General features: G+C 37.3%; 1 protein-coding gene across 7 annotated transcripts in view; it reads right to left on the bottom strand.

Moving 5' to 3' along the window:
* The window catches only part of CLIP1 (CAP-Gly domain containing linker protein 1), a 107,089-nt gene that overhangs the window by 75,387 nt on the left and 14,150 nt on the right, over window positions 1-17,552 (bottom strand). For 2 of the 7 annotated variants that reach the window (XM_063086536.1, XM_063086539.1), the window contains exons 1-2: window positions 16,350-16,615; window positions 537-729 (exon numbers count right to left, since the gene is read on the bottom strand). In XM_063086536.1, coding sequence (XP_062942606.1) covers window positions 537-621 — 85 coding nt within the window. In that variant the 5' untranslated portion in view covers window positions 622-729; window positions 16,350-16,615. Of the gene's footprint in view, window positions 1-536; window positions 730-16,349; window positions 16,619-17,552 lie in introns of those variants that run through there. The other 5 variants (XM_063086537.1, XM_063086538.1, XM_063086541.1 and 2 more) reach the window with 4 other exon arrangements.

Genomic DNA, 17,552 nt, shown 5'->3' with positions numbered 1-17,552 from the left:
CCCCAGGAGAAGGGTCCTGAGGAGTTCAGGAAGACACGGGGAAGAAGTCTAAAGAAATACCTTAACATTACAAGCATCAAATGCTGAAGTGACTTAACGACTATTTTAGCTCCTTATACTAAATCAACTAAATTAAATAAGATAACATAAAAAGGTAACTTCACTGATTAAGATTTCCAGATATAAAATTCCATTTCTTTTAATTAAAACTTTTTTCAAATACTTTCAAAAATATAAATTTTGAAAGAGAGAGGGGGGCTAGGAAGAAATTGGTTAATGTACACACAGAATGAGTATGTTTTGTAATGATGAATATGCGAATTATCCTGATTTGATATCATCACATAATGTACACAAATAATAGTCAATTCTGTACCCCACAAAAATGTATAATCAATTATGTTTCAATTAAAAAAAGAGAAAAACAAAAAATATATATAAATTTTCATAAGGTAGTCTTTTAAAATAAAAATTTTAAATTGAAGTCGTTATATAAAATGATGTATTTGCTATTAAGGAAAAACATAAAGCATTACCAGCAGCAGGTGTCCTCAAGGCTGTGCTTCCGGGCTTCAGGATCTTGGTAGGGGCCTTAAGCCCACTTGGTTTTAGCATACTCATTTTCTTAGTGTGTCAGAACTGTTTTCCTTTGCCTGTTGCCACTATCTTTCCCCAATCATTGATACAACTTTAAGTGTTTCTATAGTGAAGTCAGTCTCTGGATTAAATCTGCAAAGGGAATATATAAAAAGACTTTAGAATCTATAAGAAAAAGTAGAAACAACAGTTATTATTTAAGTAGCTTTCACAGCCTAAACTTTTCCTTATATATGATAATAAACTATCTCCACATTGAACCTAGGAATCTAGAAAACTCTGGATATTAAAAAAACATGAAAATGCTGCTGAAATGAATTTAAGGCAATGTAGTATCCTAAGACAAGTAGTTACAACTAGCAATATATTCACCTTGCTTTATGTTATCAGCTCAGTACGTCCCTAAAAACCACATAATCCATAAAAGAGGGTTCAGAAAAATTTACGCCAAACTTAATAGGGGGAGTGAAAGGGAGCTTTCAGTTTTTGCTTTCTTCACTTGCATATTGCTTAAGTTTTATTACCATTAGCCTGCATTAAATGTATATTTTTTAAAGCCACAGAATTATGCAACTTACAATATAAAACTATAGAGACGAGGGGTCTTTGAAAAGTTCATGGAAAGAATCGTACTATCCTTTAATTCTATTTTTACACAAACTTTTTGAAGTACTCTTGTATGTTAAACTAGAGGAGGATTCAAACTCTGTAAGAAAAAGCCCTATCTGGGAAGTGATAAAGTAATCTTCTGTCTAGAGAAACACTACATACTTTTTTTGTTTGTGGGGTTTTTTGGGGGGGGAGGGGTTGACAGCTGGCCAGTATGGGGATCTGAACCCTTGACCCTGTTGTTACAAGGCTGTACTCCAACCAACTGAGCTAACTGGCCAGCCCAGAAACACCGTATATACTTCTGATTTACTCATGATCAGGTATGAATCTGCAACTTTTTTTGGTTTTTGTTTTGCCTACTGACTGGTAAGGGGATCCAAACCCTTTACCTTAGTGTTACCAATACCACACTCTAACCAAGTGAGCTAACCGGTCAGCCCTAAATCTACAACTTTTGAGTTAAGGCAAAATAGTATCTTGTCATATTCTGTTCACCTTCATAGGAAGTGAGTTAAATGCCTTGGGATTTTGGAATACAGGAAAATATTTTCAGACATAATACCTAAAAACAGAACAATTCAATCCAAGAGAAAAACACTTTTTAATGACTCTGTCAAATGTTTGTGTTTTGCATTTTTGTCTGCTGGTAGAGCTTAGATGATGAAGCACAGACCTCACTGTCTCCCGTACAAGCAATGCCAAGTACTTGCAAAGAATCTGGCCAGGAATGACACAAGAGCCAGCAAGGCCACTGTTGTGGGTTGAATGGTGCCCCTCCCCCACCCCCCAAAGACATGTCCACTCAGAACCTGTGAATGTGACCTTATTTGTTAAAAGCATCTTTGCAGATGTCATTAAGTTAAGGATCTTGACATGAGAGCATCCTGGATTACTTCAGTAGGCCCTAAATCCAATGACTGGTGTCCTTATAAGAAGAGAACACACAGAAGAGAAGGTCATGTGAAAACAGAGGCAGACATTGTCTATAAACCAAGGACTGCTGGCACCCACCAAAAGCTAGGAGAGAGGCATGAGATGGATTCTTCCTCAGAGATTCCAGAAGGAATCAACCCTGCCAACACCTTGATTTTAGACTTCTGGCCTCCAGAACTGTGAGAGAACCAATTTTTGTTGTTTTAAACCAACATGTTTGTTAATTTTTTACAGCAGCCCTAGAAAGATGAAATTTTTCTATTCAAAGACAAACTGAATGGAAATCAAACCAAGACAGTTGCTTCGTAAGCCTCACTCTGTAGATTAACCACGGTTCATGAGGTCAAGAATGGCATAGGATGTTTTTTAAAATGTCAAAGATAAATTGTGTGGTTTGGGAGAAGATTCTGATTAACAGAGAAAGAACTGCTGTTTACTTGAAGACAGTGGTCGCCAAACCTGACTATGAATACAAAATTCCCAGGCTCCTCCCTTCCAATGCCATCACCACCACTGCCATCAGTGATGAGAGAAAGAGGGGTCCAGGTGGGAGTCTGTGTGCCAGGTCAGTGGTTCTGACTCAGTCAGGTTTAAAACCACCCTCACCATACAGCACTTGTAAGTTTCAAGCAGTTACTTGCTCCTGCTACTGCCACTAATAGAAGGGAGTGGCTGAGTCTCATCTAGACTCAACTAAGAAAGGCTATTTATATGTCCAAAAAATTTAACAAGAACGGGGATAGGCTAAGTGCAGAAGTTACCCTGGGGCAATCCCTACTCTTCACCAAGGGTCAGGTAGGTAAGAACAGAACAGAGAGAGGAGGCAACAAAGGTCCTGGAAAAACTACTATAGTGGCAAGAAGAATGAAGTGCTCCTTAAAACCCTTCACTCAGGCAAAACTGTGAATTCTTGGGCTCAGGCCAAGCACTCTCTAAAATGAAATGTTGAAAATCACCACCAACAGGCTAACTAGGCTAACAAGGCAAGCCTCAGCCAGTTTCAAATCTTGCAGCTCAACATCATAAACTCACAAAAATCTGACTATCTACCTAAGCCTAAGACACAGGAATGTGGTTATTATGAACCAAAGAAAGACCATAAACTAAGTCTATGACTTTGTTGTCTAATTGTCACGCCTCTGGTCTATCCGAGTTACTTGAATCTCAAAGCAGGGAACTGTGACCAAGATTTAGTGAAGGAGAAAAATCTAGTCTGTCTCAAAAAAAAGACCACCACCACCAATGTTGGTTTTTTAAATCCTCCAATTTAAATTTCTTCTTCATGCATTATTAATGAATGTCATGTCAGGCTTGCTTTAAAAAATCAATTCACTGAAAAACAAAGGATCAAAGTCTTGGTCATGGTATGCACAACATGTAATGACCAAGAAGCAACATCTCTGCACGATGTTTCAAGGTAAGTAAATGTCGCATTGAATCTAATCAATTCCAAAAAAAACATGCAAAAGAAAAAAAAGATGTTCTTGCTGAGCATATTTGCATTTTTGATGCTTGTGCTCACTGAATCAAGAGATTTAGACCTGAAATAAGACAAACCACCCTTCTCCCCCACCCTCCTAACATGTAAAGACCATAACACACAGAACATTATAAATTTGAAATAATTTTATGTATATTATTATCCCATTTGAGCCTTACAATACTATGAATTAGCTACTAGTATTACCTCATTTGTTAATGACCTGCTACCTAATGTCACTTAGCTCAGAAGCAGAGATGTGAACACAGATACTGTGATTCCAAAATCCAAGCTCTTTCCACTAAATCTAAATCTAATAGTCAAACTTAGGAGATACCACACATCCAGATTAAAAACATTAGTACTGGTATTACTAATATAACCTACATATGTATAGATAGCACCAAGAGTTCACACAGCACAAAACTGCCTTATTTGTGTCTCAATATTTAACTGTGAAGGGAGGCGAACAATTATCATTATGCCCAACCATGGATAAAGAGAATGAGGATCTAAGAGATTAAGTGACTTTCCCAAGGTCACTCAATTAAAGAAGTGGTGGCACTCTCCTGTGACGTGGTGTTTTGCCTAACAGACTAGCCCTCTGAAGGAAATCTTCCCACAACATGGTCATCCATTCATTCAACAAATATTTCCTGAGAAACTACTATGCCAAAGGCACTATTTTATGTTCTCACTAGCAGGTGGGGCAAGTAGGGAGGCAGAAACCTCTGGGAGGCTCAGAGTAAAGGCTGAGCACACAACACATCTATTTGTCTTTGAGCAAAGAAAAGGGAGCTCCTAGGGAAACAGCAGGACTTCCAAGCAGCAAGTATCACCTGAGGTTTGTGGTCCTGAATTTAAACTGAAACTAGTCTCCCCAATCTCCCATTGTTTTTTCTCTTATAACAAATTTCTGCTCATACATAGGTTACAAAAGAAGATGGATAGCTAAACTTAACCATAATCAAAATTTTGCTAGTTAAAATGAAATGGAAAGGCAAGGGAGTTGATGGTTATTTTTAAGAAGTATTTTAAAGGAGTCATTAAAATGGGACAGGACATCTGAGATGGGTAAAAAGGGAAGTGAAGCAAGGGTAGGGCTGACAGCAAAAAAGTGTGAGGTCAATGGGTAAGAAGATTTAACAAGGATTATTACAGTGAGGACACTGCATACTCAGATGTGCATACAAATCTCCTGGGGATCTTGTTAAACTGCAGATTTTGCTTCCTAACACTCCCAGTGGATACTGATGCTGCCATTTTGAGGACCCTCCCCCTTCGAGTAACAAGGGGTTGAAGGATAGGAGGTGGTGGTTAGAGTAAGAAGCTTGAAGTCTTTGACCATGGGGATGGAACTCAGGCCTACGTGTTCAAGGGATTACTGGTAGGACTGTTGAAGTCTACATTTAAAAGGAGTGGAGGAGATATTAACAGAAGGAAGCAAAAGCTAAAAAGGAATGAAAGGAAGAGACTGATGTCTGTGGCAGGAGGGGTACCGGGAGGTAGAGCTTGAAAGGAACTCAAGTTTTTGAAGAATGGAGAAGTAGCAAAGTGTCAACAGGGAACAACGTGGTCAGTTACCCACACTCTTGGCCCTGAGGTAGCACCTTTGGGGGGCTGCAGGGGAAGCAGTGTCTTTAGGGGCCATCCAAGTTCTAGAGAAGGCAAGGAGGGAAAGAGAATGTTCAGAGAAGAGGTTGGCAATACAGAACTTTCATGACCACAACTTGAATTATAGAGGGCAAGAGTTAGAGAGTTTGGGGAGGAAAGGAGGAGTGCGGACTTGGGCTCAATTAGCAGGTGAACCTAGCAGTACAGGAATGAATAAAATAATCTGTTCTACACTGTAGTTATAAGTAATAAAGTATAATTATAAGTGGTTGTATTATAAGCAATAATCTGTACTACATTGTGATTATGAAAATAATCATATGCTAAAAAAAGTGTATTTATGAAGAAAGAAACCTAAACAAAATGAACCTAAAATTTAACATACAAAAATAATGCTATGTTTCGTAATAATCAGTTATAAAAACAACATTGAAATCCAACAGCACTGGTAATGCTCGATTTCTTAATTTTGGTGTACATGGGTAGTCATTACATTTTTTGTTATGTGCATACAAATCTACTAGGGATCTTGTTAAATTTCAGATTCCTATATCCACATACACTTACCCTCATGTATTTCATATGTGTAACTTCAAAATTTTAAATATGAAAATACATCAAAATGAAGAAAGGTGATCATGTATTGCCAAATTAAAAAGAAGTATAGCCTAAAAAGTCTAGAAAAAGGTGGTTAAAAAGAAAATGTCTATCTCACTGACACTGGAAAAAGGTTTGCTGGAAAACAGACATAGCAAGTCCATGGAGAAAGTACACTGCTGTTATGGAAAAAGGTTAGTCAAAATTGCAAAGCTGGTTAAAAGGAGGCATTAAAGACATTCTAGACAATGTTCCCAAACTCTATGCTCAGATTATGGTTTTGGTTTCCAACAGCAACCAAAGGGAATGTGTCTTTTGGGCATTTCTCTTATTGTAAATAAAGTTGTATTTTATAAACTACAATCTCTAACGTTGTTAGTATGAACCAGGAGTCCAATCTCTAAGTAAACGGAGTTTTAAAAATGAGTTTCTGAGCTTACAGAGCTTAAGAGTAAGGTCTCTAAGGCATCAGTCACACTGAGACACACCATTCTGCCACCCCTGACTTTTATTACCATAATATAGCAGTTCTCAAAGTGTGGTCCATGCACTCTTACAGGACCCCTGAGATCCTTTCAGGGGATCAAAACTATTTTCATAATAATACTAAGACATTATATGTCTTTTTCACTATGTTGACATTTGTACTGATAGTACTTAAGCAATGGTGAATAAAAACTGAAGACACTGTCTCAAGACAATGCAACCAAACAGAACCATTCTTTTCAGTATTTTACGCCACCAGTGTTTGCAAGAAAAAACCCCACTCTCACTTAAGAATGTGATGAAACACTTGAGGGAGAAAAATAATTCTATCAAATTTCAACCCTTGAATATGTGACTTTTTACTATCCCATGTAAGAAAGTGGGAAGTACACTGAGGTGCTTCTGCTGTACAACACTTCACAGTGACTATCTCCAAGAAAAGCACTTGTGCAACTGAGGTGCAAGCTCAATTAGCGACTTTGTTCATGGAACACCATTTTTACTTGAAAGAGTGACTAATAAACGAACTATGGTTTCTCAATCCTGGATATTTGGCAGACATTTTCTCCAACATAAACTACATGAGCCTGTCACTTCAAGGAAAATAACTATTTGTTGACAATGGCAAAATTTAAGCTTTCAAGAGAAAGTCAGAATTTTGAAAAACGTACCTTCCTCCACTGTTAGCTTGACAGCTTCCCAACACTAAAGACCTCTGTGATGAGATAAATGATATTAACAGATGTAATTTTTTCATATTATATAATGAAATGTGCCAATATTCGGAAGATCACATAACCCAGTGAATCAATATTTTCCAACCAACAATGCATGATGATACAAAATCATGCATTGATAAAGGATTCATTCAAAGCACAGATCAGACCAATGAATTTTTATGTAACAATAAAAAAATCATATTTTTTCAGATTCCACCTCTAAGAAATTATACCCTATCGAGTTTTTAAAGTAGTATCTAAGAAGAAAATCCATAATTATCTGAAAATGCTCTTAAAAGACTCTTTTCCCTTCCTATGCATCTGTGTGAGGCCAATTTTCTTCATATACTTTAACCAAAACAATTCATCACTACAGATTAAATACAGAGCAGACAGGAGAATCAAGTTATCTTCTATTAAGCCAAACATTACACAGATTTGCAAAAATGTAAAATAATGCCATCTTCTCATTAAATTTTTGTTTTAGAAAAGTTATTACTCATTAACAATTTATGTAACATGTAATGGGTTATTATTTCTAATGAATTAATATTTCTAAATATTCTGTTTTAATTTCTAAAGTGGTAAATATCAAGAGATATAACCTACATAAACAAAAGCTCTTTGGAGATCTAATTGATTTTTAAGAATGTAAAGGGGCCCTGAGACAAAGTTTGTAAATTGCTGCTACTTCCAGTTTTGCTTTACATTTTTGAGTCACAAAGGTTTAAAACCCCCATTTCATAAGGGCTCCCAGAAGCAAGTGTTTTTAGTTCAGATATTTAAAGACTTGGATCTGAGTCAGCAAGCTCAGTATGCACAACTTTCATCACTGTTGAAACAGCATTGCTCTAGGGTTGAGTGATATAAGCCTGAACTTATAGACTATGAGAAAACCAGATGTATGTACACAGAGCAACAAGACCACCACTATGAGTTAACACTGGGGTATTTATATACACAAAACAGGCATGTCTAAAAGGCAGTTAGATGGACTGGTGCTCTAGAGCAGGGGTTGTTCTCAAAATGTGCAGCATCAGCATCACCTGGGAACTTGTTAGAAATGCAAATCCCAAACCTACTGAAACAAATTCAGGGGGCTGGGTGCAGCTATCTGTATTTTAACAAGCCCTACAAATGATTCTGATGCTAAAGTTTGAGAACCACTACTACAGTATCAATCAAGAAGTAATCTGAGGTTCAATTTCTCATTAACTGCACATTAATCATGCATGTAACTGATTTCCCGACCACCTCTATAGCAGCCTTGGTGCTTTCCCTCCTCTATGCTTTTGTTTCCAGGGGTTCCCTCTGCCTTAAATGTCCTTTCCAAGACTAGTTATCTTCATCTGCTGAAACCTTACTCGAGGGCAAATTCAGGCATTCATCTGCCCCACAAAACCTACTCCAATCCTCACCAATGAAAATGAGTTCATCCTTTCATTTCCCTTAGTACTTAGTACATTTTTCACAGCACCTAGCACACTTAGCTGTGTGTGTAGTCCACAGATTCCACCAGACTAGAATTCCCTTGAGGGGAGAAACTGTATTTTAGCCATCTTTGTATTTCCCACTGTACTTTATAAACAATGCTCACTAAATAAAATGAGTGAGAAAAATAGTCTCAAGTGTTGAAATGACTCTACAAACCAACTGGGGTATATCCAGCATTAAAAATATATCTGTATTTGAAGCTTGCTACAGATGATAGAAAAATATATGACACAGATTTAAGCTCAAGGAATTTATAATGTAGTTGGAAAGAGAAGATCCACATATATGAAAAATAAATAAGAATACAATGCAACTTATGACAAACATCTACCTGTGTGATGATCCCGGAAGTGTTTTAGAAGATCAAAGAACAGAGTGGACTGGAGCAGAAAGAAAAGGCTTTATAAGCAAAGCAGGACTTGAGCATGGGAGCTTAAGGGAAAGCATACAGCACTGTATAGGTACTGGTAGTCAGGATTTTTAAAAAGACTGAAAAAATTTCAAAAGAGACAAAAGAAAAACAAGGAAATGCATAAAACATGTGAAATAGACAGTGAGCTCAGTTCGGCTAACATCAGAAGATCCTTGGAATATATCAAGTTAAAAGGTAAATCGAAAGGAGACTCTAAAGAACCTTAGAGGTCAATCTAAGAAATTGACTATGATCAATTTTTACCTGCCTTACACATCAAATGAAAAGCCTCTTTTACTTCAAAATTCTACCAGTTCAAAATGAAAGATGTTTAGAGTGTCCCCTCAGGCCCTATATTTATTTTACTTGTTCATTTCAGTTACCTTAGCCTAACGACCATTACCAAGCAAAGATTTAAACTAAGGGTTGGCAGCCTTTTTCTAGCGGCAAGCCAAGTCTTTATTCACACCAACCCCAGGTACAGGTAACAGATGGGGACTGCCAGAGCAGGTCTTAAATTTCAGGGAAGAACAATCATGAGCATCAAAAGTTGATTAACGCAAACGTGAGGGAAGGTTATCATCTAAAATCATTCAGATAACACCTTGGCAAGGATAAACTTGGCTATACAAGTCTATAAAGATTAGATACCACTGAGCTCGAAAGACAAATTCCAGCATTTTCTACTACTCAGCACACAGGGTGGATAGTTGACTGGGGACCAGATACTCTAAAACTTACCTTGCCTTGATAGCTTTAGGTCTCTTACCATAAACTGCTCAACTCAGCCTGTAAGTCAAACTAAAAGCCAAATAGTCTGTATCTGCACTATCAAATATTGTAGCCACTAGCCACATGTGCTGTTCAAACTTAACTTTAGATTCTTTTAAAGCAAAATAAAATTAAAAATTCACTTCCACAGTCAAATCAAGTGTACAACAGCCATAGTGTAACAAAAAGAGCAATCTCCATCATCACACAAAGTTCTATTGGACAGCATTCCACCTGGAACAATCTCCTTGCCAAATGAACAGGCCTTCAGAAAAATTGTAAGTTATTTTAATAGCACTACTGTGGCCAAAATATAACTTCAGAGGTAGTTTATAAGTTGCACTTTATTGTGCTCGCTTCGGCAGCACATATACTAAAAATAAGTTGCACTTTATTGATGACCCAAGATAGTAGTGACCGGCTCAATGTGTCAATGCTCCTCACTGGACTTGGTTCTAAAACACTGCTACCTGTTTCCAAAATGTGAATCAAAATACCTCAAAAAGGGCCAGCCCATGGCTCACTTGGGAGAGTGTGGTGCTGACAACACCAAGGCCACGGGTTCAGATCCCTATTATAGGGATGGCCAGTTAGCTCACTTTGGAGAGCGTGGTACTGACAACACCAAGTCAAGGGTTAAGATACCCTTACCAGTCATCTTTAAAAAAAAAAAAACACCTCAAAAATATAATGATATGAAACTACTGAATGTAGCAAAAATGCATCCAAGACTCATAGGGCAATTCCAAGAGTTCCAAATATTATTAACAGCTGTATCATCATAATAAGTGAACATCTCCCCAAATGAAAATCTTCAGGTGAATGTCTAAGTTCCAGTACATTTTTTTCATTTATTTTAAAAACTCAGTCACATTATTTTATAATCTTGCTTTCCAAACTATAATATTGCAAAAATATATCTATACATTAACCCCCAGAATTTTATATATATATACCATTGATTGATGACATAAGTAGACTATTTTTTTGAAGCCAAGACCATTTGTAAAATGTTTCTGTCTAGAACTTAAGTCACTGCTCAACAGTCAAGAATAGCTATTGGGCTGGCCAGTTAGCTCAGTTGGTTAGAGCACAACCTTATAACACCAAGTCACAGGTTCACATCCCCTTACTGGCCAGCCACCAAAAAAAAAAAAAGAAGAAGAATAGCTATCATTTTGCTTGTACTCTCTCAAATGGAAGAAGCAGGGAGATATACTTCCGAGCACCAACTACATACCAGGCAGCAGGGCTCCATGACATAGATTGCTCAGTTGTACAATCCCTACTGACTCTCTTCCTTCTCATTAAAAGGTTTACATTGCCACCTCCAAACAGGAAGATTTGTTGCTAAACATCAACACTACAGGAACAGTTTTTTTCTATGTGACCTACAGTTTTATTTTAGGAAACAAAGAAAGGCCTGAAATAAACAAAACCTTTGAACTAAATTAATATCCTGAGCTTGTGATTTAATACTGAGATCTGATCTAAATAACAAAGGTAGAGAGAGGGGCAAGATATTTACTTGAGGGAAGCAAATAACCTTAGAAGACCTACCCTTTCTGGCATTTCCAAAAGAGAAGTGTGCTCTTTTTGAAGTGAGAATGTCAGTTTTAATCAAAGTTAGGATTCCAGAAAGTAGGACTATTCTCTTTCCATCCAACAAAAAAATGTGTTCTACCCTCTATAAAGTCAAGGTTTGGTACACATTTGTCTGGTGTGCTAGTGTTGTAACCTCAATGTCTGGAAAATACCAGCATCTGGGAGATATTTCAAATAGTTAGAACTATGCGAGTGCATACAAGCACTACAAATATTAGTTGTTGTTATTTCTAAGAATCCAAGCTCCCCCTTTCCTCTCAGGTATAACCTCTAGTCACTACACATTATTTGAACAGAAATTACATAAAAATCTTCCATTCTAAATAAATTTTCAGAGCTCGAGTATATAGTTCAAGACCATAGCCTTCTCAAAATATAATTCTGTATTTACTCCTTTTAATAAACAATCACCTACAACCTGGCTCATAAATGCAAGAATATTCCAAACATCTAGATAAGGAAAAAATTTTAGTAGCAGGAAAGAATGAGTTAGTTACCAGGATCTTGAAGAAAACAAGAATGAAACAAACATGGCTCTAGTACTGAATCCCAAAGTTTGGAGGTTTGAAGGCAGTGCTGCCAACACTTTTACTACACAAAGCACAAAGAGGGTTCCGGCAGCCCCAGGAAACTACCATTTCAAAATGCCTCTGGGATCACTTCCCCTCTGCTAACACCTACTACCATTCAGACTCATCTCAACAACTACCCTTCCATGAAAAAGACCTTGCAAAGGGAATGGGAATTCAAAAGTTAAAGATTCACTTCTATTCTCCCTACATAAAAATATGTACTAAAAGCACAGAAACACTTTTAATAATGAAAATTGATCTAAAGAAGTTAAATATTGTCCCCATGGCTGAAATTCACTTCAAATTGGCAATTCCAAGTTTCTGCAACCTATGTGTACAGGATGGCTCACTTCTAAAAAGCTGTCTTAAAGACATTCCAGTCAAAGAGAGACAGTTGGAAGGGAACACACCTAGTAGATCTATTAAGGACTCTTCATCTCAAAAAAGTAAAGTTTTAAGACTTTAGGTCTTATGTGTTTAAGAAAAACAGGAACATGTGACTCTAAGGGAACACATAGGACAATGTTTAAAAAGCTCAGTCTACTTCAAAAAACAGGATGTAGAATCTCTCTGATACTGACATGCTTTGTGAGGAAAAAGCAATAACAAAACAAAATCATTATTTCAGGGGGAGGGCCACATAATCTCTCCACTAAGTTCACAGAATCAAACTTAGAAGAAAATTCTACATTCTGTGTTACTTAAGCAAAAGATGGTAAGGGACAATTTGTCAAGTGCTTGTATCCAGCATACAGGAACGCAGGGTTTCTGAAGTTTTTGTTTGAAAAAGAACAAACCTTAGGAAAATTATATGTATTAACCCTCACAGAATAGGTTTCTGGATATTTGTAATGAACCAACACCCTTTCTTCCAACTCCCATGAAACAGGTGCAAAGAGCAAAGCAATATAATCAAAAACAAACAGTGACAACTTCTCAATTGCGGTACGTCTGAATTTAGGCATTTGAGTCATAAATAATTTATACCACAAGTCTAATCACTTCAAATTGTTATTTGCCTGGCACTGTAGATATATTTTCACAGAACAAAAAAAAATGTTATGTTTATCTGCAGGGAAAACGGACAGCTAATTACATAGCAAATAGAGCCACTGACTAACCAAATATCCACTTACACAGTAAGAACATTTTTGCTGTTCAACTATTGAGTTTTCTGCTTTTAAATGTCCTGCTGGAGGATATTTACAAGCAATGATTCCTTAGCATTACACAGTCTCTTTCAGTAAAATATCAGTGGCCTGACATCAGTGTCTATACTTTTTATCTACAGAAGTTGCAGAAAAGTCAATGCAAGTCTAGCAACATGAGACAAATGATACCTCATGATGTCAGTAGAATCGGGGCAGGCCTCAGCTCACATAGTGCCAGAAGGTGGGCACATATTTGACCCACCTGGCTGTGAGGTCAAGATGATGATGTCACAAACAGGAATTCTCACATTGCTCTGCCTCTAGGCTGCAACCTCACCACTTTAAAGAAAACCCAGAAGGTTCTGTATTGCTGAATCTGGAGCTAATGACTCAAGAATATACCTTCTCCCAAGAAATTATCCTCCCACCTGAGAGTAGCAGCATCTTTCTCTACTGCAGACCAGCATGAGCAAAGCAGGTAAGCAGAGAAAAGCATATCCATCTACACAGTCAGCTCAATACTAGCAAAGTATGTATATAAACTTCCAGTTTGCAAGTTTTTGTAACACTATGCTCTAACCAACTGAGCTAACTGGCCAGCCTTTTATTTCCCCACCCCACCCCCACCCCCCAGTTTGCAAGTTTTTATTTTGGTTCTGTTTCAAACATTTTTCTAAGTGTTCTCCTCTGGAAAATTAGGCACTATTTAAGAATTCTGAAAAATGAGTAGGAACCAAATCATAAACTTAAAATGTTACCCTTGACTTGCCACTACAATATATTGCCAACTTCATAAGCCCCAATATCTACTACTCTATTTACTAAGAGGAGCGAAGATTAATATATGTAAGCAAAAAGTTCATTTCAAAAATGCCCAAAGCGTAAAACCTCACATCAGCTCTGGAACAGTGTATCTTTGCTAGGAAAAGGCAAAATGGCCAACTTCTCGCTGTTGTTATTTTGTCCCTCTTATGAGTTTTGGAGTTTGCAAACCAGCACAGAATAAGAATTAGTAAAATTTTATTGTTAATTCTAAGTAGTTAAAAATTCTTAAACCGAAGAGCTGGCCTGGTAGCTCAGTTGGTTAGAGTATGGTGCTGATAACACCAAGGTCTGGGGTTTGATCCCTGTATACTAGCCAGCAAAAAAAAAAAAAAAAAAATTCTTAAATTGGAGGGAACTATAATGAAGGATTAATAATAATTACCTCTAGGTGATGAGATTATTGGTAGTTTTATATCTTCTTTCTGTTTTCTTGGGTCACTGAAATTTTACTTAATGAACAGGTATAACTAATTTCATAATCAGGAAAAAAATTTTAATAATTTTTGAGCCACAGTAAAATGGCTTCAACCAAGAGAGTAAGGAAACAGACTACTGTGCTGCTTTCTACATAGGAACATGAATGCAGCACAAAAGAGCTAGGATGAGAAGTGGACATGCATGGAGACAGTAGCTGGCTGTTCACCAAACCTATTTCTTTTTCTTCCTGGATTCACACCATGTTTCCCAGCTCCCCTTGCAGTTCAGCATGACCATGTGACTGAGTTCTAGCCAATGGGATGAGAGAAGTGTGTGAAATGTGTGCCACTGCTAGCCTGGCCCACAGAAACCTCCCACTGAGAAACCTCCCATGTGCAATCCCCTACACTCTCTGCCCTTCCAGCCACTTGATGGAGATGAACCCAGCAACCTTGAAAGCATGTACTGAAGATGGTGGAATCACAAGATGGAAAACGCCAGGATCCCTGAATCACTTGTCCTCATTTCCCAATCAGAAAATACCTATCCCAGACTTTTCTAGAACTGAAAATAAACTTTTTTATCAGTTTAAGCCACTAAAATTAGTGGGGTTATTTGTTACAGCAGCTAGTTTACTTTACGTAATACAGTGGGCAAAGAGAACACTTTGCTTAGAGCTCTGGACATCTTGGCTAAGTAAATTACTCAAATTAATTTTTTAAAATAAGCATCTGAGATAGAAATGCTTTATACCACAAAAATCATAATATAAATAATAAATAAAAGCAGTGTGTGTGTGTGTGTGTGTGTGTATATACACACACACACACATATATATATATATATTTTTTCCCCCCTTAAAAAGATGACCGGTAAGGGGATCTTAACCCTTGACTTGGTGTTGTCAGCACCACTCACTCCCGAGTGAGCCACGGGCCAGCCCCCAAAAGTAGTATATTTTCTTAAAAACAAAAAGACATTTTACTGGCAAGAACAAAATATGTTTAAAAACACACAGGTTTAATTAGAGCATACTAAAACTTATTAAGAGAAGACTGATGATGAGTTAACTGTTCAATTTGGGTGATGATACTATTTATTCCCTCTTCTTCTGTATATGTTTTCAGTTTGCCATAATTAAAAGGTTTTTATAATAGAAGATGAATATTTTACTAAAATCTAAAACCCCCTCTCCCTGACCCCTGATACCCTTAAAAAAGATTAAGCAATTTACAGAAATAAGAGGTTCCTCAAAATAAGCAGTTCCCCAAAACAAGCATGGTGTAAATTATGCTCAAATGAAAATAATTCTTCATAATTTTTATCTGATTTTTTAGTTTTAATTACTTGTTTAAAAAATGTCATGACTCTCTCTCTCTCTCTCTCTCTCTCTCTCTATATATATATATATATATATATGAAAAGAGCTAGACTGGGAAATGAAACACCTGGATTCTGTCCCAGCTGGATTACCTCAAACAACTTATTTAACCCCGTCCCAGACCTCACTATTCTCATTTATAACCTGAGGATACTAATTAAATAAGATCCATTTCTATCTCCATCCTTTTGTGATTCTACTAACTGTTCTGGATTTCAAATCCAAATCCCATAAATGAAAGGTTAAGGAATCAAAACTGAAAGAAAGTGATTATGGCTCTAACTTTCCCAAAGTAAAAGTACTCCACCATTAGTGAAGAAAGAACCCAAATCTGATAAAATCAGCAGCTAACAAGTTCACCATCTCCTGGCACTCTCCAGCGCAGTACTGAATTACACCAGGCAAATCACATCTCTACACTTCATCTTAATCCCTTTATAGTCCATTTTGCCCCATCAGCAAAATAAAAATACTCCTTTATTTACTAAATTGGAAATTCTGTTGGGAGGCAAAGGAGAGTTGAAGAATTTGCAATGAATTTAACCTGCCAGGAGAGGGAGTTTAACACCAAGCTTCCAGAAACAGACTGCATGCTAACTATAGTGTCTAGAAACCCGGATTTCACCTCGCCCCTGCTGGATGACAGAGAGGAAATCCAGCACCAGACAGGTGAAGTGACTTACCTGTAGATAGCTGTACTCAGATTTCTGAGCTCCCTTCTACTTCTAAAATGTTTTATGTCCATGAACTTAATAACAGAAGGAAAAGGGAAAGTAGTTCTGAGAGCAATGGAAAGTCTAGTTGAGAGAAAGATGTTTCTGAAGCTGACTTTAAAGTCAAGCTTGAAAAAAAAATCAAGTCAAGCTTGATAGAAGAATTCAAAGGCTGTGTTCTAATACCATACTCCTGGGTTTGGAAGGTTCACTCACAGCATAATCTTGTCCCCTGAAGTCACGGTTATATAAATCTGTTGTGTGCTGTGTCACTTGTTGTCCCCCACCCCCAAGCACAGGAGACGCAACGTAACCTGAGCTCATGCATCCACTTCGGCCACTGAAAACACTTACATAATACTCTGGTAGCTTTCCAAACTGACTTGTTTTTCCACTAAAGAAGGGCAAGTTATTAGCTTTTTTTTTTCTTCTTTAAGTTTCATTCACATTCATATTTCTGTATATACAAAGAAGACTGGAAAAGACAAATAAAATTGAAAGGCATTTGCATTTTTTCTTCAAATTCTGAGTTAAACAAGGAAGGCCAAGTATTTCAGCTTCACAAAAGACTATCAAAACCCAATCAATAAGCTAATAAGCCTCCTTGGGGAAACTTAAAAATATCTCATATACTAGCTGATTCGAGCTGAAGGCCCTTGGGTGAGAAATGCAGAATCAGGCCTCAACTCCCAAGTATGGGCTGATTCTATACACAATCCTCACACTCTACTGCTACACGCAGCACACTCCCTTACATAAGGGCTTCTGGGGGACACAGGAAATTATTCTAAAAGACTAGGAGACACATCAGCAGTCTTTTCTGACTACCCTTCCTGCCCTGTCCTTCTCTGGAATACTCTAACTACTGGGCAGTCTTCTATTAATGAATGATGAATCACACACACTCCTGTTTTGTTTACACATCATGCTATGACTAAGTTCCTCACAGTCAGGGATGATTTGTCTTTGCATTCAAAGGATCAAAAAAAGTATTTGATATACAAGAGTACAAAAAAGTTCTGAACTTACTCAACATTAAAACTAGAACCCATAAAATGATGCAAAATGATGCCATTTTCAAACTAAAGCATCAAGTAACTATCTTAATGTCTAAGAACCTAACGGTGGCATTAGAAGATTCCCCAACTCTGTAGCCTCTTTCAAAAAGTAGGC

Source organism: Cynocephalus volans, chromosome 2 (assembly GCF_027409185.1).
Source record: "Cynocephalus volans isolate mCynVol1 chromosome 2, mCynVol1.pri, whole genome shotgun sequence".
Lineage (NCBI taxonomy): Eukaryota > Metazoa > Chordata > Mammalia > Dermoptera > Cynocephalidae > Cynocephalus > Cynocephalus volans.
The sequence above is the reverse complement of the archived record's forward strand: the minus strand, read 5'-3'. Positions and strand labels throughout refer to the sequence as shown.